Consider the following 25,788-nt stretch of genomic DNA (forward strand, 5'->3'; position numbering starts at 1 on the left):
ACAACTCCCAGAGGGCAGCACGGCCGCAGCAGCGGGCACTTCAGTTCCCAGGAAGACCCGGGCCTTCGGGCGGAAGTGGCGGGACCCGAAGGCCTTGGAAGGCCGGAGTGGGCGTCGCGGGGGTTTGCACCAACTGACTCGTAATCGGCGCTCCTGCATCTGCCCACCTCCTCCACACCCTGCTCCGGGTCGTCATGAAGGACTCGCTGGTGCTGCTGGCCCGCGTCCCGGCACACCCGGACTCCCGCTGCTGGTTCTTGGCCTGGAACCCCGCGGGAACCTTGCTGGCGTCGTGCGGTGGTGACCGTAGAGTCCGCATTTGGGGAACAGAAGGTCTGTCCCGGCCTCGCTGCGCGACCCTTGCTGCCGTGGGTTCCGCGTGCGCGTAGTGTGGGTGCCGGGCTTAGGGAGTGCGCAGCTTTGGGGGCAAGCCGACCCTGAATGGGGTTACAGGCTAAAGGGGAGGAGGGAGAGGCCGCCTTCAAGTTGGCCACTCTGGGAAAGACTTTTTGAGCAAAGGAGTCGGCAAGTATTGGAAGCAAAAACGTCAGTAGGCTGGAACTGTCGAGGGGATTATGATAATTGCTGAGGCCGGAAAGGGAGAAGAGAAGGGTGGTAGGAATGTATCGTGCAGAGAGTAATTTGCGACACAGGGGTGAAGTTTAAATTTTATTCTGAGAGCATTTGGGAGCCATTGACAGTTTTAAATCAGGAAGGTGACTCCTCAGATTTGTTTTATAAGGATGCCTCCAAAGGAAGTAGAGGAAGTTACAGCTTTCTGAAAGCATGTTGTTAAATATGCCTGTTGAGCCCAGCATGGCTCCCGCACTAGCCCCTATTATCTAACGGCATTGATAGTGCTTCTGCACGTTCTAGTGCACCCAGCTCCAGAGACTGGCCTGTCCTCTGCTTTTAGGTGACAGCTGGATCTGCAAATCTGTCCTTTCCGAAGGCCACCAGCGCACTGTGCGGAAGGTGGCCTGGTCTCCCTGTGGCAATTACCTAGCCTCTGCCAGTTTCGATGCTACCACGTGCATTTGGAAAAAGAACCAGGATGACTTTGAGGTAACCAGGCTGGATGGGAGCAGGATTGTTGCCTTTTTGCTCCCTAGGGCTGTTTCGGGAACCTGAGCCAACCTGGACTAGCTGGGCTATACCCATGTGAAGAACCCCCGGGGTCTCAGCTGTTTGATTCTTGTCTCTCTTCCCTTTATCACAGTGTGTAACGACTCTGGAGGGCCATGAAAATGAGGTCAAGTCAGTGGCCTGGGCTCCTTCTGGCAACCTCCTTGCCACCTGCAGCCGAGATAAGAGTGTGTGGGTCTGGGAAGGTGAGTCTAGGTCCTTCCAGACGCAGTTGCAAGCCAGTGAACAGACTCTATATCCCTGACAGGGTCAGCTGGCGGGCTCCTTTTTTTTTCCCCCTCCCACAGTTGATGAAGAAGATGAGTATGAATGTGTCAGTGTCCTCAACTCTCATACACAGGATGTCAAGCATGTGGTTTGGCACCCAAGCCAAGAGGTAAGTGTGAGGTGAGCTATCTCGTTGGGAAGAAATTTTGGTGTGGAGTGTTATGCCCAGCCTTCCTTTCCTCTTCAGCCTCAACCTGGCTTTTATGGGGGATCTCTATCTGTGGCTAAAAGTATTTTTAATCCCTTTATAGAGACAGATCCCTGGGACTGTCCTAGCTGGGAGAGATCTTGGAAATAGGCACTTCCTGAGCCACAGAGACAAGTGCTGTGTTCCCTCTCTCCCCCACACCCCCAGCTGTTAGCCTCTGCCAGCTATGATGACACAGTGAAGCTCTACCGGGAGGAAGAGGATGATTGGGTATGCTATGCCACCCTTGAAGGCCATGAATCCACGGTCTGGAGCTTAGCCTTTGACCCCAGTGGCCAGCGCCTGGCGTCTTGCAGTGATGACCGTACCGTGCGTATCTGGCGCCAGTATCTACCAAACAACGAGCAAGGTGAGGGGCCAGAGAGCTAAAGGAGACTCCTCTTTCGTGCGGTTTATAGTCTACTAAGGGTCTGAGACATATAGATGAGTCACAGCAAATTGGGGTAGAAAGGGCATGTGCCACGAGAGGGCTCCCAAGTGAGTACGGGCAGAATCAAGGAAGACTGTGGAAGAGGAGCCATTTCATCTGAATTTGAAAGTGTACAGGATTTTAACACGAGGAATTTAGCATGAGAATTCTGGGTGAATACAGAACAACATGAGCAAAGGCATTGAAGGCGTAAAAGCCTAGATTTATGTCAGGAACCCTGATTCCTTTAGTTGGAGGATAGGGTGTAAAGGATTCTGGGAGAAATAAGGCGGGTTGGGTGGCTGGTTGGTGGCCTTAAAAGACAGGCCAACTAGTCAGACATAGTCCGTAGCAAAAAGTTTTTAAAAAACAGGACGTTTCCTTCTCAGCATTCTGGAAAAACCCCTGTCTGGCCACCGTATGTAAGGCAGATCAGTAAGGATGGGGACAGAGGAACGAAAATGAGGTCTCAGATTGAAGGTGGGGGTAAGGGAGGGCAGACTAGGATCTCCTCCCCTGAGATGCCCGGGACACAGACATGTCTTAGGCTCAAGAGAAGTCTGTTGTGCAGGGGTGGCATGCAGCGGCTCTGACCCCAGCTGGAAATGTATCTGCACTTTGTCAGGCTTCCACTCCAGGACCATTTACGACGTTGCTTGGTAAGACCTCCATCCCCACATCCGCCCATTTGGAGAGATTTTAGAGAAGTCAAGACCCCGTGCGTCTCTCTACCACCTTTGAGAGTACATGGAAATGGAGAGCAGCCACTTTCATTTATTCAAATCGGGCAGACTGTCTAGCTCAGAGCTGGCTGGCCTGAGGTTCACAGGAGCGGGGAACAGACTTACAGACCTAGGCCTGTACCTATGTTAACATCTAGGCTGTGAGGGCAGCACCAGCCTTGTGGTAGGGGTGGGTATGGGGGATGGTCACGGCATCATACCATCCAGAAATATTTATTCTTGAAATTGGGACTCATGGCTGGGGTTTTTATGGTTGGTAACACTGACTCTACCCTTATGGAGTCTAGAAAAGCCATACCATTCATCTAGGAGAGTCCGTCAGAGGGCAGTTCTGTCCATAACTATCTGTAGGAAAAAATCCTAAGCAATGAAAATAGTTGATGTGCATCTAAGCTTTATTTATATTAGCAAACGTTTGGGAATAATGAAAGTGACCTTAAATAAAGTATGGTGAAGTTCAGTGGCCTAGTACTGTTCAAAAAAAATGGTTAAGAATAGCTCACGACAAGGGAAACTGCTTAGGCTAAGTGAAGAAAGTGCAGCTCAGAATCGTGGAGTTTTGGGGTTGACCGGGGAAACCCGACCTAGATGGCAGCACTTGAATTCAAGGGGGACAGATTTGTGGCTGTGGTTAGTTAGGGAAGCTTTTCAATAACAGGCGTTTAGCTGAGGCCTGCAGTTTGGGAAGAGCTGGCCAAGCACTGTAGAACCAATCTCTCGTGCCTAATTTGCCAGGGTGGGGATGGAGGAGCCACTTGCATACTCACTGATGCACATGTTCCTCCCAGGTGTCAGCTGACAGGGGCCCTGGCCACAGCTTGTGGGGATGATGCCATCCGTGTGTTTGAGGAGGATCCCAGCTCAGATCCACAGCAGCCCACCTTCTCCCTGACAGCCCACTTGCCTCAGGCCCACTCCCAGGATGTCAATTGTGTGGCCTGGAACCCTAAGGAGCAGGGGCTCCTGGCCTCCTGCAGTGACGACGGGGAGGTGGCCTTCTGGAAGTATCAGCGACCAGAAGGCATCTGAGCTACCTTGACCTTGGAGAGCTACCTTGACCTTGGACAGAATCATGGCTTCCCAGAAAATGCCATAAGACTTTCCCAGCCCCGAGAGGACCTAGAAAAGCATCCTTGACCTTCGCTTAACTTGGCTCTCTTCCATTCACACTTGGGTAGAAGTACAGAGTCACAGAACTGCTCACTCTCCCCATCCTTTGACATGGGACCCTTGGTAAAGAGCTACAGAACATCCGGTGCATTGTGGTCATGCCACAGATCTTGCTTGCTTGAGGGCAGTGTTAAGTTTTGGGGGATGAATATAGTATTTATAATCACCTTATCTCTGTGTAGAAAGGATGCCTCTTAGGCCTTTCAGAAATTGGAAGCTTTGTAGAAATAGGTCGAGTCCCAAGTCCAATTTTATAAGGATATTCACAATTTAAAAGAATTCCATGGTGAGTCCTTTTCTGAAATTGGTCCTGCCTTCCTGATTTCTGGGTAATCCTTACAGATAAGACGTTCAAATCAAGGTTGAAGGAAACTTTTTAACGTAGGCTGGTTTAGAGTAAGATACACTTCTGCTTTCCCTTAGAAACCCTCGTGTGTCTTCTGTGCCATATGCTGTGGTGGCAACTGAAAATGCTGAAAAATAAATGAAGACATGAACACTAAAAGTTATTATTGGCTAGGCTGTACATTCTCAGTGGGGCTAAAAATTAGTTTCTGAAAATTTTAGCAAAAAAAATCTAAGAGACCATTTGTGACCCTCTAAAGGGCCACCAGTTATTAAATTTTCATGGTGGGGGCAAGTAGGAAAAAGCTGGCTAATAAGGCTCATTAGAGGCATAATGAAAAAAGGTAGAGAATCACTCCATAGGCAATCAGTTCTTCAGTGTCACCCAAGTTGTCTTCTGCAAGTCACTTCCAAATGGGTTTTGACTTGAGGACCATCCTCAGAGCTACAGCCTTCGCCTGATTTTTTACACCACGAAAATTATGACCTTAGACTTTGAAAACACACCTGAGGCAACACCTAGCACAATAGCTCTCAGAGTGTGGTCCCAAGAGCCTTTCAGGAGATCTGAGAGGTCAGCTGTTGGCACCTTGGCAGGAATCGAGGCAGTGGCAGCCAATACCAGTGGTCATGGTCTTCAGCCGCCTTGCTCTCCTGGTAAAAAAAATACTGGTAACCTCACTTAGAAATATCCTGGATAGAACCAATAAAAAGTTTGTTAAATCTTGACCCCTAAGAATGAGCTGATATTCTGACAGTGGAAAGCATGATAAAGCCATTCTGTACACTGAAGGTGGTCTCGACAAAAAGTTGTACAGTTGAGTTACAAGCTGAATTCGGTCTTCATGGCATACCATTTTTACTTCAACTAGCAAATTGTTATTTAGAATTGGCTATTTGGCAGACATTTGCTGGGAAACAGATGGAATGAGACTTTCACTTCAAGGGAAACTGACAGTGTTGCCAGTGAAAAAATAGAGCTCTCAAGCAAAAATTAGACTTGTATTGCCACCATGAACTTGACATCTTCCCAACACTTAAGACTTTTCTGATGAGATTGGTGGTACTAACAGATGTGATTTGTATGATGAAACGGGTCATTTGGAAGATTTGCCTAAATCCATGAACCAACATTTTTCAAATGAATAAGGCGCGATGTCACGAAATCATTCGTGGGTAAGAGATTCATTCAAAGCGGGTTTTAACAATAGAGGACAAAAAGTTTATTACCGATGAGGTTTCAGATTCCACATTGCCTTTAAAAAACTATCACTTGCAGGGGCACCTGGGTGGCTCAGTCGGTTAAGCATCCGACTTCGGCTGAGGTCATGATCTCACGGTCTGTGAGTTCGAGCCCCACGTCGGGCTCTGTGCTGACAGCTCAGAGCCTGGAGCCTGTTTCAGATTCTGTGTCTCCCTCTCTCTGACCCTAACCTGTTCATGCTCTGTCTCCCTCTGTCTCAAAAATAAAGGTTAAAAAAAAAAAAAAACTATCACTTGCAGAGTCTCGCTGTAGTATCTAGTAGCCGATCGCCTGAAAGGCTTGAAAAGCCCCTCCCTTTTCTGACTTTATGTCTGTATAGAATCAGCTTTACATCATTTCACTTCAACTCAAAACAATACACAAAATTGTAGAAACAGCTATGAGCATGTCTTCCATTAAACCAGACATTAAAGATCTGTACGGGCGCCTCAGTGGCTGTCAGTTAAGCATGTGTCCAACTCTTGATTTGGGTTCAGGTCATGATTTCACAGTTCGTGGGATTGAGCACCCCCCACCCCCCACACACATTGCGCTCTGCACGGACACAGAGCCAGCTTGAGATCCCCTCTCTTCCTCTCTGTCCCTCTCCCACTTGCATTCTCTCAAAATAAAAAAAAATAAAAATAATTGTAGAAGTGTAAAATGCAGTCTTCTCCCTGGATTTGTTTTGGAAGGTATTTTTCATAAAAAATTATTTTTAAATGCATTAAGTTTTGTTTTAATCTTTAGTAAAGGTCGAGAGATGATAAAATTTCTTTGGGGTTCTTAATTTTTTGTAGTGTAAAAGGGGTCCTAAAGTCATATTATTTGAAAACTACTGGTTTGGAGAAACTGAAAATTATCTCTAATTTTATGCACATTTATTCCTAAAGAACGGAAGGCAAGAATTTGAAGAGGAAAATTTGTAAATCTAAGATCACAAAATTGCTTTACCAAGACTGGGCCCTACCGAGCTGGTGCATTTTAATCCCCTTTTTCTGCTACTGCCTCCTTAAGGGAGGGAAAACTGCAGATCGTGAGAGACTAACATTCAGTGTTAGTTCCCACAGTAGTGCTGATATCTGGGTAACAACTGAGGTAGTAGACAAGGGCATAAATCTGACCAAAGAGAAGCTATCTCACATTGATCCCTCCCTCACACTGACTAAAATGGCTGTGGGTGACAGCCCACCTAAGCAGTAGCCTTATCCTCTAGAGGTATTCATTGTAAGCAAGTTCAATGGCTAAAAAAAACCCATCTTTTTGGCCAAGGGCCTTAGGTAGACAAAAGAAACATTTCTTTGGAAACACTGCAAAGACAAGTGGTTTCTCTAAGTTATTTTATTAGAATGTTTGACAAAAGGAACTACACAGAACATGGCTAAAAATGCTGTACACAGTTTATGCTTGACAGTTACGGGACACCTGCAGACACTGGATCCCAAGTCTAGATGGCAAGGTAACAAGAGGGCAAAGTAGCGGAGCGGGGCCGGGACAGTACCTGCACTGACTGGCCAGACCTCACACGAACAGATCCGGTCCCCACAGGACTGTACATCTTCCTGATTCAGGTGCAACTCTTCTCTCCTCTTTGCAAGAGTTAAGTGCCTCTGGACTCAGTCTGAATCACTGTCTGTCTCCGCTTCTTTCACATCCACGCTGAATTTGTATTCCTGGTCACATCCCATGTAAGCGTCACTCATGAAATACAGAGTGTAGTTGTGGGCGCCAGTGGCTGGGGCCACAAAGTCAAGCTTCACCTACAGAGAGCAGAAGAAATCCAGGTGAGCATGAATGCAGTGGGGGAAGAATTCTCACCCTGACCCCAGCTCAGAACAAATGCCAGGGCCAGCACACACTCACCTTGGCCTTCTGCTGCAAGGTCAGCCTCTTGATGGAGATGAGGCTATTGGACTTGGCATCGCCGATCACCACCCACCAGCCCTCTTCACGTTTCTGCAGGGACCAAAAGCCAAGAATTTCGGCATGTAAAACTTGACGGCCATGAGACCATAGGAATGATTATAAAAGCAGGAAAAAAAAGCCCAGACAGAAAGCTTTCTAAAATTTCCTCAATTTGTTATAACTAAGATTTCAAAACTATCAAAAGGTATCTCAAATGAACTCCACTTTTAAGTAGCAAATGAACTCATTGTGGGTCCTGGCTCATTTCCTTATTTGCTCCAGAATGTCTTCTCCCATTCAGTCCTTGTCACTGAATCCAAGATTCCACTATTAGAGATCTAGCCTTTGTGGCCAGGCAGCTGAGTTCTCCGAGATCCTTTTTAAGTAAACACATATGCCAGATAAGCAAAACATGTTAACATGGAGATAAGCTGCCGACAGAGAGGATCCAAAGCAGGCCTTGCCTCTATCGAAAGCCTCTCTGCCGGCCATTCCTGTCAGAAAGCCCAGGTGTTCGTTTAAAGCACTTTCCCCAGAGCCTATTAAACAACTAGTTTGTAAAATACAAACTAGTTTAATACAAACTAGTTTAATAACCAGATACAACGTATCTGGTTTCTGCTTTCAGTCTTCAATTACTCTCTCATATAAGGAATCAGACTTTTTTTTCTGGTGGTAAAGAACCAAGTAACTGGAAGCAGAGTGGGGGGTAGTGAGAGAGGAGAGAGAAGAAACACGGACTGGAAAAACCCAAGTATCCCAGAGTCTTTAAAAACAAATGCATCTTAACAGTCATAGAGAATGACAATATTATAGAAGTGATGTCTTTAACAATGATCAGTCACCTACTAAATTGTTTTAAAGCAAAAAAACAATCAACAAAACCACCCATGGCCCCCAGATTAATTCTCAGCTTTGTGTCTTGTCATGACTCTAAATTTCCCTTCCCCAGTGACAATGCACCCTTGAACTCTGTACTCTAGCCAATGGCTAAGGCCTCCAGAAGACACCTCATACCACTACTTAAAAACGGAGTTGGAGATTCCTTTTGACCATTTAAAAATCTTAGTTATATCAAACTGTCTTTCACAGGGACATTTCAAAAAGCTTTCTATTGGGTTTTTGTTTTTGTCCAGTTATGAAAACACACCTGTGGAAAGAGAGGTGCTATCACAGGGCCCGTGACCTCCTCCTCTCGCTCCAGCTGCACCAGCACCACAACTGGCCCGCCACTGTGGGAGAAGAGCAGGGCAGCACATCAGCAACGTGGCAGTGGGGTCAGAGCGCACTGTCATGTTGTGCCCAGCAGGGACCCTGGGGCAGGGCACCTGGCTGACCATGGCTCACCTGCGGATGCTGTCCTTATCCACCACTTCGTAAGACAGCTCGATATTAGGGTAGCGGTTGCAGAAACGGGCCACGTCCGCGATCTGGCTGTCAGACAGCTGAAGCAACGCGTTTCGTTCTTCATCTTCCATCTCCATGATGTCAAAAACACTCTCCACTCCCTGCAGTGCGTATTCAGAGGTCAGGGAAGGAGAACGCATACTAATGGCAAACGAAACCTGGCTCCAAACAACTGCTGGTTCAACTCCTATGCTATCAGATCATCTAAATACACGATTTCAGAAAGAACACAGCCCACAATTGTCCAATCGTCAGGCTCCCTAGTACCTCAATACGTAACACCCTCAGGGGAACCAGAACTAGAACCCCCCCTGTACTGTGACTCCCCTCCCACAACCGCCACAAGTCCCCTCCTTCCCCTAGAAACTTGGCTCAGCCACCCAATAATCCGGGTCCAGATTCAGCTCACCTTGTCTGTACAACGTTTAATATGCTCTGAGGTGAAGTGTGGCAGCTGTTTCAGGTATGAGTCCTTGGACCACATGGCTTGGGTGACCATCTGGGCCAGCTCCATAGCTGCCAGAGCAGGGCTAAGCCACCCATTGCTGGAAAGGACATCCACACAGGCCTGGATGAGCCGGATTGCCTGAACCGAGACAGGAGTGCAGGACAAGGTAGGGTTGGAACCACTACTTCACAGGCCACCACTGGCCCCTCCACTCCATACCCGCACCCGCACTATACCTTGCTAAGAATTTCCTCAGTATCCGACTGCAGCTCGGCACTCAGCTGCATGCGGGACAGGTGAGCTTGCAGAAGCAGGTTGGTCTTGACATGTGGGTCATTGAACTTAGGATTATTCAGCTTATGGGGGACCTTCTGAGCCAACTGGAGAGTGGAAGAAAAATAGCTGGTGACGAACAGGTGACCCTGCCTGAGAACAGCTCTCAGGCCCAAAGTACCACCTGCCCCAAGCTCACAACCCTTCAAAACAGAAGTGTGGGTGATGTGTTAGGATCTTCCTGTGGTGACAAGGACAACATGTGCTCTGGGCACACAGGCCAAGTTTCAACTCTAAAGATGTCCTCCTGAATCCAAGATGCCCTCACCTGCCGCAGGAGGTTATCTTCATGGTGCCGGATGGGAATGTTCTCGTACTCCGCCGCATTGGAGATGATTTCAATAAGCCCTCGCACCTTGGTCTTGGCATTCAGGGACATGCTGAAGAGCTCTGACAGCCAAAGAGAAGGAGAAACGGGAGGAGTCAAACGCAAGTAGAAAAGGAGCAGGCAGGAGAGTTAACTGGGTTACTCCTCCCGACCCTATGATACATCCCTGGAATGTGCTTCCAGGGCACTGGAAGCCCTGTGCTCTCTCATCCCAGTGGGCTGCAGACCCCTGCATAAGGCTTCTTTAGCTTGGGCTCCCCAGACACAGCCCCTGCCGGCCCCTCACCAATGGTGGTGTAGTTGATGTAATAGTAAGCAGCGATCATGCCCAGGTTCAGAGGTGCCACATCCATTTCATCCTCAATGCTGATGCACTTGGACTGCTCTAAGTCACTCAGGGTCTGCTCCACAAGCTCGGACAAGTGGTCAGACAGGTGACGATGGGAGATCCCTGCAAAGGTGACAGAGAAGTGGGGAGTCACAGGGAGACTGGCCGGCAAGGTCTATGAGCCACAAAAGGATACCGTGCTCCAAAGTCCACTGACCCTGCAGGTTGTAATAATTGGGGTTCTGTGTCATGCGGCGGTACAGAAAGGTCCAGGTGAGGTAGTCCACAGCATCCTGCTTGTTCTCAATGGTCTTGGTGACAATTTCAGCATTGAAATGGTCATGCATACAGTGGTCCAGGTGGGACTCTACTGGCAAGGGCTCATATAAGAACTTTTTGAAGAAATCCTACAGGTTGGAAAAGGACAGACAGTAATACTCAATGACAACATGGTTACAATGAAGGGCCAAAGGCAAATCAACAGGGAACGGTCCTTGTGTGACAGACATAGCTAATACAATAATGGAAGAAATCAGCTGCAGAGACAAGGTGAACTAGGTCTGGACCTGGAATGCTGGATGTGTGTGTCCGTTCCCACTGGCATCACTGGGTATTTTTATGGTGGGAACAGGGATACAGCAAGTCACACAGGCCTAACAGTACATGAGAAACCACCCAGAAGGTGAAAACCTTGACACATGGGAGTCCACAGCAGTAGCAAAAACAAAGGGCTACAAAATTCCACGTGGCTAAGAGGTTTATTACCAAAGCAATGTGGAAAATTAAAAAAATAAAATAAAAAACAGAAGTTGACAGAAAAACTGTAAACAATGAAAGGCATCTATTAAAGGATCTACTCTGAGGCCCAGGATCTCAAGAGGGTGCACAAGGCCAGGACTGACCTTTTTGGAGCCCTGGCACATGATAACACAGCGCCCCTCATCATCCTGCAAAGGGCGGTTGGCATGGCCCACCATCTGAAGCACGTCGTAGATAGGGTAATCCACATACCTGGTGACAGAGAGAAGAAGGCAGGGAAAAGGTCCATCACCACAGAGGCCATACTCAGGAGGCTAAGACTACCTCAATGTCAAAGAATAAAATATAAATATGGGACACAGTGGCAAATTACAGCAGACTTCTGTATTTACGGCTTCTTGTGCTCAGGTACTAGCTTCACTTGTTTAGAGATCATTACAGTTTTCAAGTTTAAGAGCTGGGACTCTGCTGCTCAGGGTCCTTGAACCAAAGCTACCAACCCATCGAGTGCCAAAAGCAAGTGACTCCCTGTTAAAGGATCAAATATGTAAGTCAAGCTCCCCAAAGAGGTGTATACTTCAAGAATTCTCAAGTCACCAGACTTAAATCCATACCTAGACGCAGTTTTAGGCATTAAAAATAAGCCCATAAATAACAGTCACTTAAAAAAAAAGTCTACATTTTGAGAAAAAAAATTAAGAGTTAAATCATTCAATTTTTTTCGGAGAAAAATGGACCCTTCTACATCTCGTCACCACAAAGGTATGTGACTTGGACCATATCACCTTCCCAGTCTATAAAATACACGAGTTAACTACCTAATCTCCAGCTCAAACTTCCTGGTTCTCTAACTTGCTGAAATGAGAGGAAGATCATAAAAGCAAATGTGAACCTAGGTCCTAAGACTAAAAAAACTCTCTGACACCTGGCTGTGGGGGAACCTCAGCTGACTGTTTAGTTCCCTAACACTTCTTTTTCGTAATAGCTAATTTCCAGATCTTCAGATGTTATGTTCATTTTAGGAGGAAGGTTCCCGTTAATGCACAGCACAGCTAGACTCACGCATGAATCTTGCCATTGTAGTACTGGGTGTCCATGATGATCACCAGGTGGGCGGCCACATTCATGCCCCAGCAGAGACTCCGGGAAGCTACCACCACCTGGATAGCCCCTGGATAGTAGAGAGAAGAAGACTGAGTGCAGGGCTCACTGGGAGCCTCCTTCTGTGCAGATAGGGGCTTATCCTGTGCTAAGTTTCAGAACTCAGAGCAAAGTGTGCTGGGAAATGAGCCCTAATAATGGCTAAGGGTTAACACAGTACTAGAAAAGGGAGCTCTATGCTGCTGTTGCCCTGCTTGGGGGCCTATCCTAGAGGAAACAAGGTAATCTTGGAACCGAATCCGAAGCCCAGAGAAAGCCAGGCTTAGCCATCTGCCTGACACACTGGCCTTGTTGACTGGAAAATGCTAACACCAACTCATTAATAGGCTGGCTCAAGGTCATGATCTCGCGGTCCGTGAGTTCGAGTCCCGCGTCGGGCTCTGGGCTGATGGCTCAGAGCTTGGAGCCTGTTTCCGATTCTGTGTCTCCCTCTCTCTCTGCCCCTCCCCCATTCATGCTCTGTCTCTCTCTGTCCCAAAAATAAAATAAATAAACGTTGAAAAAAAAAATTAAAAAAAAAAAAAAATAGGCTGGCTCAGTACACGGCAGCAAAACTGAGCTGAGTGTACATCAAACCAAATAGATTCAAGGGCCAAAGAGTGCCAGTAAGTGGTTCTGGCAGGAGCAACTCCATTGCAGCTCCAACAAAGAATGTCAGAGTGACAATACTCTATGTGAAATGCCAGAGGTCAACAAGGGACAGTGGCACACAGGCCACCCAAGGGAGACTCTACCGTTTACTACATCTCTAAGGTCTAACAACCTTGGCGAATCTGGTATCCATAGAAAACCAGGTCTACTGGTCAAAGGTCTAGAAAACCAGGTTCTGAAGTAATACGACCGTATGTGCCTGTTTTCTCAGCTAGCCAGTAGGGATAATATCCTACCTATACCACAAGGTTACTGGGAAAATCAAATGAGATAATACGTAAAACAATCAGAAAAGTATTTTGAAGGTGGTTAAGTGTGCAGTAGGGAAGTATCACCCACATCCTAAAGTTTCGTTCCTACCACCTGTGACACTCCCAGATACAATCTCCCTCTAGGCCACAGCACTTTTTTTCACCTGAGCTGAAGAGCTGTTCTACCAGGCGTCGCTCCATGGGGCTGAGCCCCTCGTGCAGGTAGCCCACTCCATTTAACAGTGTTTCCTTAAGCGTGCTGTCACTTAGTTTCTCCAGGTACGGGATCAGATCCTTCTCCGTGCAGTGCAAAAACCTAGGCAGCACGGGCACTGATTTAGCTCAGAGCAGTTCCAATCCCTTGCAAGACCCTTCCAACTGTGCGGCTGCCCAGTCCCTGGCCCCAATGGGGCTAACCCCCACCCTCATAAACAGAACACTCTTCAGGATCAGCCAACCTCACTGACCCAACTTCCCCCCCTCCCCCGCCGCCATCCCACCTCTGCCGCTGGATATCTGCTGCACATGTGGTGAGAATGTCAATTGCAGTCAGGCGGGTCTGCTTTCGAGACGGAACAAAAACAATGACAGGCTTCTTGGGAGAGTGTTTGGTGATAGCATGGTACACGGGCTTGGCCATGGAGAGCAGGCGAGTTTGTGTATGGCTAATGTTGAAGCCCTGGAGACCGAGGAAAACGAAAAGACAGAAGTTACAATACCTGGTACTTCAACAAGAGGCCACGCAGGAACGGGGAGAGCGGGCCCTACCTGGATGTGCAGCTCCAAGGGCACAGGGCGCACGTTAGGGTGGAAGTTGAAAGTCGAGGTGGCACTGCACCCCAGCCAGTGGGCCACATCCTTGGCATTCGAAAGCGAAGAGCTAAGTGCCACAATGCGAATGGGTCGCTCAATCTGGGAGGAGATGTAGCGCATCCGGGAGCAGATCACTTCTAAGACAGGCTGGGACAGAGGTGGGGAGTCACTAGGGGCCCAGGCTCTTTCCCCATCCTCCACCCTGACTTAGCCTTTCTGTCTAGTTCAACCACCTCAAAACCATCACCTAACTCTTCCTTCTAATTAAGGGTTCTCCAATCTTTGGTTCTACCTCCTCCATAGCAGCCAATCTTCACTAAGCAATGCTATTTTCCAAGAGTACTACAAAAAAGGCTCACAACGTCCTTTTGGAATAGGGTGACAAGCAGAATCCTCCTGGGAGAAGCACCTAGTCTATGGCCTCAGACCCAAACCTAACTCCCCAAAGCTAAGGACACTCAGCCAATCGCAGCCCCTCCAGTGTGCAAGGTTAAGCCATACCCCATTCTCGCCCCCGATAAGGTGGACTTCATCCACCACGAAGAGGTTGATGTTTTGGACATTCTTGCGCTGCTTCCACCGCCGAGAAAGAATGTCCCACTTCTCAGGGGTGCTGATGATGATATTGCCCTTGCCCAGAAGCTTCAGGTCCGTGCTAGTCTCCCCTGTCAGGAGCACCACCTTCTTGTTGAGCCTGTCCTGGAACTTCTCATACCAGTCCATGTAAACCTGGCACGCAGGGAGAGGAAGGGCAGCAAACATCAGGCCATGACAGGCATCGTTTCATTTGTAATGAGAATTGCCTGAGAAGCCAAATAGAGAGACCTGATGGTCTGTAGATCTCAAGCTACCTTATAATCCCACACTGACCTTTAAGAGTATTTTTCTTTAGGACACAAACTGGGGACATGAACAAAAGAAAGCAAAGGGTCTCGCCCCAATTAACCCTGCAAATTTCAAGGGCTTAGAAAATCTTGATCTGGACTCAGATAAAAATAGCTTCCGGGAAAATTCACACGTGACACAGCAGCACGCCACATACCTGCTCTGCCAGAGCCTCCATGGGAGTGATATAGACACAGCGTCCCTCTGAGTTCTGCAGCAGCATCCGCAGGATGGCAAATTCCGCACAGATGGTCTTGCCGCTGCCCGTGGGGGCCCCCACGAACACATTGTCATCACTGTTGTAGACGGTGTTGAACACTGGAAGCCGGCAGAGCAGCAGTGGGAACATCAAAGAGAAAAGACACTCAGACCACTCCTCAGAACAGAGGACACCTGGAGAAACTCAGCCAGTCGACTGCCAAGTGCCGACAACGAAGGGGGAGGCATTAGGGCCTCTAATTGCAGCCAGCCTACTACACTACACCTCTCCCCTCATGCTCTCCCTCTCACACACAAGCAACAGGCGAAGAGCCCAAGACCAAGAAGTCCAGTAGCAGGGAGATCTGCAAGATGGCAGAGAAAGTAGACCAAGTATCCGGTGCTTCTCTGCCAGTCTTCTCAGGGACCAGGATACGGAACAAAAAGGAACTGGCTACCATCATCTGGCTACCCTCCGACACTCTCCTTGAAAGAAGGTAAAGCCTCAGTCGTGGCATCAAGACTGGTTAAAGTCAGTTGGGGGGGCACCCGGGTTGTTCAGTCGGTTAAGTGTCCAACTTCGGCTCAGGTCATGATCTCACGGTTCGTGAGTTCAGGCCCCCGCATCAGGCTCTGTGCTGACAGCTCAGAGCCTGGAGTCTGCTTCGGACTCTGTGTCTCCCTCTCTCTCTGTCACTCCCCCGCTCACGCTATCTCTTAAAAATAAACATTAAAAAAAAAAAAAAAGATTGGTTAAAGTCCAAGTTCTGTTTATTAAATGATTCCGTTGAGGTGCCTCTCTGCCTAGCTTCCTCATCTGTAAAGCAAGACACTAAAAATAGTACCACAAGTAGTAAATCCCCCATAGAATCAGTGAGAGGAATAAAAGAGAAAATAACCAGATGTACTCAGCCAAAGTACTTAAGAAACAGGACATGCCCTGTGAACATGCCTGTTATTTAAAACGACAGACAGGGGAGTGCCTGGGTGGCTCAGTCAGTTGAGCATTCATTCGACTCTGTTTTATCTCAGGTCATGATCTCTCAGTCTGTGGGTCCGAGCTCCATGTCAGGGTCTGCGCTGACAGTGCAGAGCCTAGTTAGGACTCTCTCTCTCTCTCCCTCTCTGCCCCCCCCCCCCCCATGTGCGCTCTCTCAAAATAAAAATAAACTTAAAATAATGCATTAAAAAAAAATGAAAAGAAAGGAGGCTTCAGTCAACACTGCACATGCTGCACACACGAGCAACAGGAGCACAGATCCAGCCTCCTGAGTCTGAGAAACAATGCATCATAATACGACCTTGTTCTGACCCTCCTCAATGAGCCGGGCAAATAAGCAAAGGAAATCTAAGAGTAACCAAGGACTGAGATAGGAAGAAGTCCTAGTGTGCTCCAACAGTTGGCACTGATGAGCTCCCACACCTACCCGAGCGCCCTACGTCCCTTCTTGCCACTGAACATATCTGTCTCTATGGAACCTTTAAGGTCCTCCAGAGGAATGAACCGCGTGGGGATGGAAACACCTACCTTGGGTCTGGATGGGGTTGAAGAAAGGAAATTTATCCTGGTAAAGGCTCTCAAAAGCACTGTTTCTCAGGGCAGACACGGGCAAAGGCTGCAGGTCCAGAAGCTCGGTTGGAGGTGGGTACTTCTCCGGTAGGATCAGGTGCCGGAAGGAGACAGGCAGCTGGGTCTCACAAGCTGCCGAAACAGAAACGGGAGAGGTCATAAGCACTCCTCTCTTTACCTAACGACCCCTCAGAGCCCCTCCATGCACACTGAAAACCCCAAAGCAGCAGCAGATAGTATCACTCTGACCCCACGAAGTCCAGTCCAGCACAAAGTGAAAGACACTCTTGATTCCCCCAGAAGACCTGTCCCTATGGGACCATACAGAGACACACTCACAGAGCCAGCGGTCAGACACCACTCGGATGAAGTACTGAGGGGGCAGCGGTTCAAAGACAGGAACGAAAAACGTAATGAGGTGCTCATCCTGAGCATACTTGGCCTTGAGTAGAAAATACTCATGGTGGAGTATCACCTCACTGTCTACATCCTCCACCAGAATCCAGAATGCCTCTGACGAACCATGGACCTGTCAACACAAGCACAAGTAAAAGGAACACGAGCCAGCGTGGACTTGCACCTCCAATCCAGCTCTCCTCAGGGGCATTCGTGAGTAGTCCCTCCGCCAAGCAAAGCCTCACCTTTTCATCCCACTGGAAATCCGGCGTGATGGTCAGCTCCACTTTTAGGGTGGAGCGTGTGATAGGCTGCAGGTGCACCGACAACTCCAACTTGGGGAAGAGGTGGACGTACTTGTGGATGGTCTTCCCCATCTTCGGCATGCGGATAAGCTCCCCTAGAAGGACAGGAGGGTACGGGGGCTGCAGCGCAGGCTTCCAAGTACAGCTGCAAACCGGGCCTTGTGGGCAAGTGGCAGAGTCCGCTCTGGCGGGCAGACTCCTCCTCCCTCCACTCTCAGTGCAGTCCAGAGGAGTCAAAGTCCCGGGACCAAGAGCTAGCCACGTTACTTCAGCAGAATAGGAGAAGTGAACACAGGACAGTAGGGCACCGGGCCCCGGAGATGGAAAGCAAGAAGACTTAGAAAGATTTCTGAGCAGTAAGGACAAGGAGGATAGCTCCCCACATACCTATCTCATTATGATTCAGGTCATACAGACGCTCGAAGGGGAAGTTTTTCTTCTCAATCTTCTTCACTACCTCCTCAGGGAGTTTCCGGAACTGGCGCAGAGGACACATGGACTGCCACCTAGCCAGGAAGGAAACATTAACTGTCAGTCCCCTTGAAACAAACTGCCTTTGTCATGGCTTTCGATTAGCTGTGACCACACAAAACAGTCATTAAAGGAAGGCATCTGGAACTGTACCAGCAGTGAGACTTGAAAGCCATCACTCATCACCACTCTCCTCCCACCCCCAGGCTCCACCTCAAAGGGCCCTCCCTCTTCTCAACTTTTAGCCAAGTTCAAGTCCCATTTCATGAGTGAGGACCAGAGATAAGAGCACTCCCAGGCTTCCCCACGACATCCTCAGCCTGGGGACCTTAACTCATGGTGACCGGCTCCCAGCCCAGTAGGTCCTTACATGCGCTTGTCAATCATCTTGCAGAGGTTCAGTGTCTTGTCTGTAAGCTGCGCCCAACCTCGATTCAGGACAATTTCAAAGATGGCACGCATCAACCTGCCAGCCGACTGGGAAAGATAAAGCATTCCCTCTGTTAAGTCCCCACCACCCCCAACCTAACGAAGCCACTCGACACATGGCTTAATTACCTCAAGCTCTGATGCAATCGGTCACACTTCTCAAAAATAAAGTCCTCTGTAATTACTCCCCCACCCTTTTTAAAGACTTTTTTAAAGTTTATTTATTTATTTTGAGAAAGAGGGAGAGCAGGGGAGGGGCAGAGAGAGAGAAAGAATCCCCATCTGTACTGTCAGCACAGAGCCCAACGCGGGGCTCAAACTCACAAACTCATGAGATCATGACCTAAGCCAAAATCAAGACTGAGATGCTTAACTGACTGGGCCACCCAGGCGCCCCTGCCTTTCCCCTTTTAGGTAGCTGATGTTTGCTGAATGCAGAATAGTCAGAGAAGGGCAGCTCGAGCTTACTGTACAACATCTTAACCTAATATCCATTGCGATTTTAAGGTTCGGCTCATTTAGCACTCAGGGTTCTAGCAAAAGCAAGGATGCTAATGACCTGCCCTCAAAGGTAAAGACGAACTGTAGCTAATAGAACCTTTTGCCATTTCTGGATTTACAGATAAGCCTAGCCGTAGTGGAAAGTCACTCTCTGTAGGGAAGCAGACATTATGTCTTGTGGCTCTCCCTATGGAACCTGCCCAGCACTCTCTCTTAAGGCCCTACCTCTCCTCACGCTCAAGATCAGCGACACAGAGTGGCTATGCCATATGCACATAATCAACGAGCCAACTAGAACAAAACTTGGCCTTCTCCCCTCCTCACTAGCGTCAGCCTGTTTTCTCCAAGACACACAATAGCACAAGGGACTGGAACTGTTTAGGCCTCTTCTCCCGGCAGCACAACTGCGCTCTCACCTGCGTAACATACACCATGTCTGCCATCAGCGCAAAGCCCTCCAATTTCAGCTGTGAGATGAAGGCTTGGAGAAGCACATTGATCTGGAAAAAAGCAAGGTCAGCAAGAAGATGGCCAGTCATTGATGGTGCAAGAAGGGGAATCACACTTCTGCTCTGGGACCCATGGATCATGCCGAATCGGATCCACAGCTCCCGCTTTATAGGCATTAAATAACTGCTGCTCCACATAAAGAACATGTGGAAAGGAAGCAAAACCCAGGAAAACTGAGCAAGTCATCGAACATGAACGCAGATTCAAGGTTCACTTTTTACAAACCCATCCAATCCTTATGCCAAGTGGAGGAGTGAGCTCACCTTTGCACTGGGTTCCTCAATGCTCTCCTTTACCGGGATGGGCACCCTCTCCAACAACTTCTGCAGCTCCAGCTTCTCCTCCTGCCACAAGAAGGGAACCGGTCAAGGAAAAGCCAGGTGACTAAGGAGAGAACCCATCCAGCGACTCAGCAGTGAGTACCAACCATCTGTCCCAACACGCTGTGTGGACTCACCTCTCTCACAGTGATGTTCTTGAACTCTGAAGACAACGAGAAGACTCTGAAAAGCTCAATTTCACTTAGGGTGGGCTTCAGCAGCTGGTTGTAGGTCTGTACTGTGTCATTGGTGATGTAGTAGTGGCTGGCTATACGGCCCAGTTCTGTCACCTATGAAGGAGGAAGACTCAATCCAACGGTGATCGTTAACAAGTGGCAACCTCTCACTGTAGACAACAGGTGCCCACTGGAGGAACTCACGGCAACAAGAGTTTCTGGCCCAAGCACATGAAGAAAGATGGCACAACAAACTGACCTATGGTGAACTGATGCCCACACAGAAAAGACAGGTGAATGAGCTGCTTTGACTCAAGTGACAGAAAGCAGGCACCCTCAGGTTCTACTATACCATCTTAGAGGTTCCTAGATTCAAAGGGCACAGTCTAATCCCACCTATTTTTCTACACAATGGGCAATTACACAGGCAGTGCTCAAATCAAGAAAACAATTTAAAAAATTGCCTGAGATCACCACTTTTACTGAGACCTGTGGCTCAATCCCTCAACCCACTCACCTGGAAGTTGCCTGTCTTCTTGTCATACTTGACCAGATTGTTCTTATCCAGCATCAAGGCAGCAGTATGAACCAGATCCAGTCGGCGCTGGTCCAGCAGGGGATCTCCCTTGAGGTCATCATGAGAGATGCCATAGAGGGTTGGGGATCGGAGCATTCGGATATACAGATAGGCATATCCAAGCCAGTTCACCGCATCCTACATGAGAAAACCCGCTGGTCTGAGCATGGAGAAGTTATGTCCAAATGAAAAGCTCCCAGAGATCACTTAGAAATTAATTCCAAGGACGCCTGAGTGACTCAGTCGGTTAAGTGTCTGACTCTTGATTGTGGCTCAGGTCATGATCTTACAGTTTGTGGGAAGGAGCCCCAAGATGGGCTCCACGCTGTCTCCACGCAGTGCAGATTCTCTCTCTCCCTCTCTCTCGGCCCCTCCCCTGCTCGCATGCACATACTCTCTCTCAAAAAAAATTTTTTTTTAATTTTTTTTAACGTTTATTTATTTTTGAGACAGAGAGAGACAGAGCATGAACGGGGGAAGGTCAGAGAGAGAGGGAGACACAGAATCTGAAACAGGCTCCAGGCTCTGAGCAGTCAGCACAGAGTCTGACGCGGGGCTTGAACTCACGGACCACGAGATCATGACCCGAGCCGAAGTCGGCCGCTCAACCGACTGAGCCACCCAGGCGCCCCTCAAAATATTTTTTAAAAAAAGAGAGAAATTAATTCCCAACTAGAAGAATGTATGTCGTCTTCTGAAGGTTTCTAGTATCTTATTAGAACGACAGAGTTCTTTCTGAGATCTTGGTAACAAGGGGAATTGTCAGTCACAGAGTTGACAAGCTTCAGAGAGACTGCTTACATTGAAGATGTGGGGCACAGGGTTGGAAGCCCCTACGCGCTGGTGGTCCACAACACCACAATGGAGACCATCCCACCCTGGTACCTTGGCTTCTCTGGAGAAGGCAAGACGCGTGACGGGCAGAGCCCTTCCCTACCTTGGCATTCTGGACATTCCCCAGCACGATTTCCGCATTGAGCATGTCAGGCAACTTTGATACCATCTGGCTCTCGATAGGAAGTTGCTGATTAAGGAGGGACAGGTAGTACTGTAGCTCCCCATGAGACGTGATGAGTATGCCTTCGCCCTTGGTGTCATACTGGGGTCTTCCAGCACGTCCCAGCATCTAGATCAGAAACAGGTTGCAAACCTTTTAAAAGAGTTATGGCCACAGAGCCTACGGTTTTGTTCCCAGACTTCTACTTTACAGAACCCCACCTTCCATCTGCCACCTTTTTGGCCTCTTTGCATAAATTTTATACACAGGATACCTTTCCCCACTGAAAATAACCTCAAAGGCTCTATACCTGCAGAATGTCCAGTGCCCCCAGTTCCGTCCAACGCCCCTTCTCTGGACTGTACACCTGGGTGCCTTTGATGATGACTGTATGTGCGGGGAGATTCACACCCCAAGCCAGAGTTGCTGTGGAAACTAAAACCTATAGAAGCAAAGCCAAGGTAATATAGAAAAGACATTACCACCACAGGGTTAGTATCCCCAAGTTCTCTTAGAAACTGGCCTTAGAGCTTCTAGCAGGACTGAGGTGGGTCCCACACTTGTCAAGGTAACAATGGAATAAAGAGGAAAGGAGTCCCTTGGTTCCTCGTCTATTCAATAATTAACATTCGACAGTTCTCGAGATACTTAAAAGGTAAAACTGTAGACTAATATTAATCAACTTAAAGTTACCAGACAATTAACAATACACCCCGAGAGAGAGAACATATGAGGTCCTAACCTTACGAGGCCCTGCTTGGTGACATCTGGAGTCACTGACACACTTCCTTTGTCATGCTTCTCAAACGCTTTCCTAAAATCACCCATCTTCCCTGATGCAGTAGGTGAAGAGCTGGGAGAGGTGGCCAAAGTTCTATCTACCGTACCTCCCACAACCCTCTAACCTGGTTTACCATAAGGTACTGGGTGCAAACATGGCATCTGACACCTGAGGTCTTCTGATGCCTACACTTTGCCCGCGCTCACCTGAATGTGTTTATCAGCAAAAAGATCCTCTACAAGTGTCCGGTCAACTCTAGTCATGCCCGCATGATGAATAGCAAAGCCATATGGCAGAAGATCCTTCAGCTCCAGGTTCTGTGGAACAGAAAAAAAACAGGTGAGGAGGTGAGCCTCGCTGTGGGAACTCCACAGAGACTAAGTAGATCTCTTCCCTCGAGACCCTGCCCCTTACCTATTCCACAGAACCAGACCCAGACAATCAACCTTCACCTGTGTGAAACAACAGCACCATGATGCAGTCGAGGACTGTCTGGACAACCTCGGATTGAACCAGTTACCAGGTAGGAAACAAGAGAACCGGGCCTGTCTCTCCTCACCTTGCACTGCTCAGCTTCCGTCCGAAGGACTTCTGTGGAGGCAGAGCCCTCTCTCAGAAACAGACCCAGAGTGTCCTTCTCTAGGCACATGTCCCGGATGGCCCTGGCCGTCTTCCCAGTCTCCTTCCGGGAGTGGACAAACACCAGCACCTAAGGAGAAACCACAGTTTGCCACAGTCAAGAGACGCAGCTACCACTGTCACTCCTCTGGCCCCATGGCGCCAGCACCAGGAAGCAGAGGCTACACTGTTATGAGGCCAGAAACCCTGAGAAGAGCAATGGCAGGAAGGTATACGGATTCAGAAGCGCCTAAGACCCTGTGTGAATAAAGTACAAAGTACAGTGGCAGAGTCCTGTAGCTGGAAAACTAAGCTAACTCTTAGCATCCTATCTTTAAAACCACATTTAAGTACAATATAGATGCAAATTCAGAACTCCCAGTAATAAATCTGTGTTCAGGCACCTGACAGGATTCTGAGTCACCTGAAGAATGTGCCTGCAAAGTAACAGCTCATATACTGTATTCAATGATAGGCACTAGCCTTTGTAAAAGGACTTAGGAAGTCTCAGTATAGACTAGTACCATTTGGTAGGAAATAAAGTCCTCCAAGTATTTAGTGCCAAGAAAAGATTTGTCTTGGGGCACCTAAGTGGCTTAGTCGGTTAAGCATCCAACTCAGTTTCATTTCAGCTCGGTCATGAACTCAATTTTGTGAGTTCAAGCCCCATACTGGCAGCGCAGAGCCAGCTTGGGATCCTTTCTCTCTCCACTCTCTTAAAATAAACTCACTTAAAAAGAAAGAAAAGATTGGTCTCTTCATCTAGATTCATAGGCTTTTTTTAACAGATAAAAAAATATACACACCCTGCCACTTTCCCTTGGTTTTTGTCTTGGTTAACGTGATCAAATGGTGTTTAATTAAAAAAATATGTGTTTTCTAGTAAAATGTCCTCTTTCACTAGTTTTTAGTTTTCAACTTTATTTTCACTGTAAGCCAGCCAAATCTTTTATGGAAGGACCCTTGATAATGTAGAGAGACAGACTGATTATCCACACCTGGGGATTTCTTTTTTGGGAGTTTTTAAATTACAAATTCAATTTCCTTAATGGCTATGAAACTATTCAGGTTATCTTCTTCATCAAGGCTGAGTTTTGGTAGTTAGTAATTTTTGAGGAACAGGCCCCTTATTTTTTCTAGGTTGTCAGATGTACATGTAAAGTTATTCATAATAATCCTTTATTATCCTTTCAATGGCTACAGGTTCTATGTTAATATCCAATTTCATTCCTAATACTGGTGATTTGTCTTGTGTCTTTTCTCTTTATAGAAGTCAAAAATATAAAAGAACAGAGTTTAATAGGAAACCAGAGATAGACCTGATTTTTTCCAGCATGTTCCATGATTTTCTCATAGACTATTTCATTCATGATCTGGAAACGCTTGATGGCTTTTTTCTCTGTGATGCCCACATAAGTCTGTTCCAGAGGCACTGGGCGGAAGCTAGAAATTCAAATTAGATAAATGAGGTTTTTGGCACAAAATAGTGAGGAAACAGTTATTTTCAGTGGAAAGGACATTCTTTCCTGGATTCACACCACATCAAAACCCAAAATCCGTCTAATACCCAATCCAAAAGAGCTCCTTAGAAAAGGGGAAGGGCATCAGGAAGGTCACCCTAATCTTCTCCCAGTCTTTCTTGTACCTGTTGTCAAAGTAAAAGAGGCCCTTGGCAGGATCTACACGCAGAAAGGTAGCCACATCTTCATAGTTGGGGAGGGTGGCACTAAGACCGATGAGTCGGACATCCTCTTGGGTCATCTCAATGTTTCGGATGGCCCTGGCCACCAAAGCTTCCAAGACAGGACCTCTGTCATCATGGAGAAGATGGATCTCATCCTAAGGAATGAGGGGGTGGCCAATTACCTCTAGGGCTAGAAAAATGTAGTCCTCTTTCCTAATAGACCTATCCTGTAGTACATACCTACCATGCCAAATAAAGAAGAAAAGGGATCCCAAGCAAGAGAAACCCAAAGGGTGAGACAATACTCACTGAGAAATACCCCAGAAAATAACATGCTCTGACCACCAAGCTGCTTTGCTAGTTTACTGAAACCTAATGCTTTATGGCAAGAAAATCTGATACTTCAGGTAAATGAGTTCATTATAACTTCACTCAAAGATTAATTTCTTTACTAAAAATGAAGCTTCTCAGCAAACTTTATTTATATCAAATAAGGCTTCACCCCTGGGCAGTCATTCTTACTACTCTGTGCTTGCAAAAGATATGCATCAAATGATGAGTTCACATAGCCTAAGGCAGTGCTTCTTGAACGTCAGCATGTAGCAGAGAATCTTACTAAAATGTGGATTATGTTTCAGTAAATGTGGGATGAGGTCAGGGACTGCACTTCTAACAAGACTTTGAGTAGCACTAAAGCAGGGGCTGGCAAACTTCATAAAGGGCCAATCAGGATTTTAAGCTTGTGGGCCATACAGTCTCTGTTACAAACAGAGCTGACCCTTGTACAGTGCAGGGGTTATGGATGCTCCACACAGTCGAGAATCCACTTACAACTTTTGACTCCCCCAGAACTTAACTACTGAGAGCCTACTGTTTACCAAAAGCCTTACCAATAACATAAACAGTTGATTAACACATATCTTGTACATGTTTTCTATACTGTATTCTTATGATACTGTAAACTAAAGAAAATGTTATTAGAATCATAAAGAAAAAATACACTTATAGTCCAGTACTGTATTTACCGAAAAAAATCATCATAAAAGCAGACCTGCAGTTCAAGCCTGTGTTGTTCAAGAGCCAACTGTACTCAATTCTGTCACTAAAGCACAAAAGCAGCTGTAACAATATGTAAATAAATGGGTATGACTGTACTGATAAAACAAAATCCAGTAGCCAGACTGCCAAGCCCTGATCTAGAATGCTGAAAATCAACATGTGAGGTCTCCTTTCTGCTTTCCCAGACAACTTAAAGAAACTACAACCAGACTCAAGGTCATTCTTCTCTGGGTGCTCTCCGTACATTTGGAACACAATATCCTGATTCCTTCCTCATTCCCCTTGAGAATCGATTATTTATTTATAAAGCCCTCCTGGGAGAAGGACACAATTAGTCTGTCTGTTTACATTTATTCCAAAACATTTCGGACACAAAAAAAAACACATAAAGACCAA

The 25,788-nt window shown here is 47.4% G+C and overlaps 2 protein-coding genes across 2 annotated transcripts in view; one reads left to right on the top strand and one right to left on the bottom strand.

Moving 5' to 3' along the window:
* Positions 1–41: 41 nt before the first annotated feature.
* On the top strand, positions 42–5,017 carry CIAO1 (cytosolic iron-sulfur assembly component 1). Its single transcript, XM_003984288.6, has 7 exons — positions 42–333; positions 917–1,065; positions 1,220–1,331; positions 1,434–1,522; positions 1,769–1,970; positions 2,602–2,689; positions 3,562–5,017. The coding sequence occupies exons 1-7, from the start codon at positions 195–197 to the stop codon at positions 3,800–3,802; spliced, it is 1,020 nt and encodes a 339-aa protein (XP_003984337.1). The 5' UTR covers positions 42–194; the 3' UTR covers positions 3,803–5,017.
* A 1,837-nt stretch (positions 5,018–6,854) lies between these two features.
* SNRNP200 (small nuclear ribonucleoprotein U5 subunit 200) overlaps positions 6,855–25,788 on the bottom strand; it is a 28,833-nt gene continuing 9,899 nt past the window's right edge. Inside the window, exons 15-45 of the mRNA XM_003984289.6 lie at positions 24,295–24,488; positions 23,969–24,092; positions 22,591–22,740; positions 22,238–22,348; positions 21,561–21,692; positions 21,191–21,379; positions 20,194–20,391; positions 19,638–19,790; positions 19,444–19,524; positions 19,087–19,170; positions 18,111–18,217; positions 17,657–17,775; positions 17,210–17,364; positions 16,908–17,097; positions 16,527–16,700; positions 14,958–15,118; positions 14,417–14,644; positions 13,871–14,062; positions 13,603–13,781; positions 13,267–13,418; positions 12,102–12,210; positions 11,183–11,291; positions 10,498–10,687; positions 10,239–10,403; positions 9,893–10,014; positions 9,528–9,671; positions 9,253–9,429; positions 8,784–8,944; positions 8,587–8,668; positions 7,395–7,487; positions 6,855–7,291 (exon numbers count right to left, since the gene is read on the bottom strand). Coding sequence (XP_003984338.1) covers positions 7,148–7,291; positions 7,395–7,487; positions 8,587–8,668; positions 8,784–8,944; positions 9,253–9,429; positions 9,528–9,671; positions 9,893–10,014; positions 10,239–10,403; positions 10,498–10,687; positions 11,183–11,291; positions 12,102–12,210; positions 13,267–13,418; positions 13,603–13,781; positions 13,871–14,062; positions 14,417–14,644; positions 14,958–15,118; positions 16,527–16,700; positions 16,908–17,097; positions 17,210–17,364; positions 17,657–17,775; positions 18,111–18,217; positions 19,087–19,170; positions 19,444–19,524; positions 19,638–19,790; positions 20,194–20,391; positions 21,191–21,379; positions 21,561–21,692; positions 22,238–22,348; positions 22,591–22,740; positions 23,969–24,092; positions 24,295–24,488 — 4,569 coding nt within the window. The 3' untranslated portion in view covers positions 6,855–7,147. The remainder of the gene's footprint in view (positions 7,292–7,394; positions 7,488–8,586; positions 8,669–8,783; positions 8,945–9,252; positions 9,430–9,527; positions 9,672–9,892; positions 10,015–10,238; positions 10,404–10,497; positions 10,688–11,182; positions 11,292–12,101; positions 12,211–13,266; positions 13,419–13,602; positions 13,782–13,870; positions 14,063–14,416; positions 14,645–14,957; positions 15,119–16,526; positions 16,701–16,907; positions 17,098–17,209; positions 17,365–17,656; positions 17,776–18,110; positions 18,218–19,086; positions 19,171–19,443; positions 19,525–19,637; positions 19,791–20,193; positions 20,392–21,190; positions 21,380–21,560; positions 21,693–22,237; positions 22,349–22,590; positions 22,741–23,968; positions 24,093–24,294; positions 24,489–25,788) is intronic.

Source organism: Felis catus, chromosome A3 (assembly GCF_018350175.1).
Source record: "Felis catus isolate Fca126 chromosome A3, F.catus_Fca126_mat1.0, whole genome shotgun sequence".
NCBI lineage: Eukaryota > Metazoa > Chordata > Mammalia > Carnivora > Felidae > Felis > Felis catus.

Coding starts and splice junctions, on each gene's coding strand:
- CIAO1 (XM_003984288.6), top strand. CDS start 195: ATGAAGGACTCGCTGGTGCTGCTGGCCCGCGTCCCGGCACACCCGGAC. Junction 334..916: donor CCGCATTTGGGGAACAGAAG/GTCTGTCCCGGC, acceptor CTCTGCTTTTAG/GTGACAGCTGGATCTGCAAA. Junction 1,523..1,768: donor TTTGGCACCCAAGCCAAGAG/GTAAGTGTGAGG, acceptor CCACACCCCCAG/CTGTTAGCCTCTGCCAGCTA.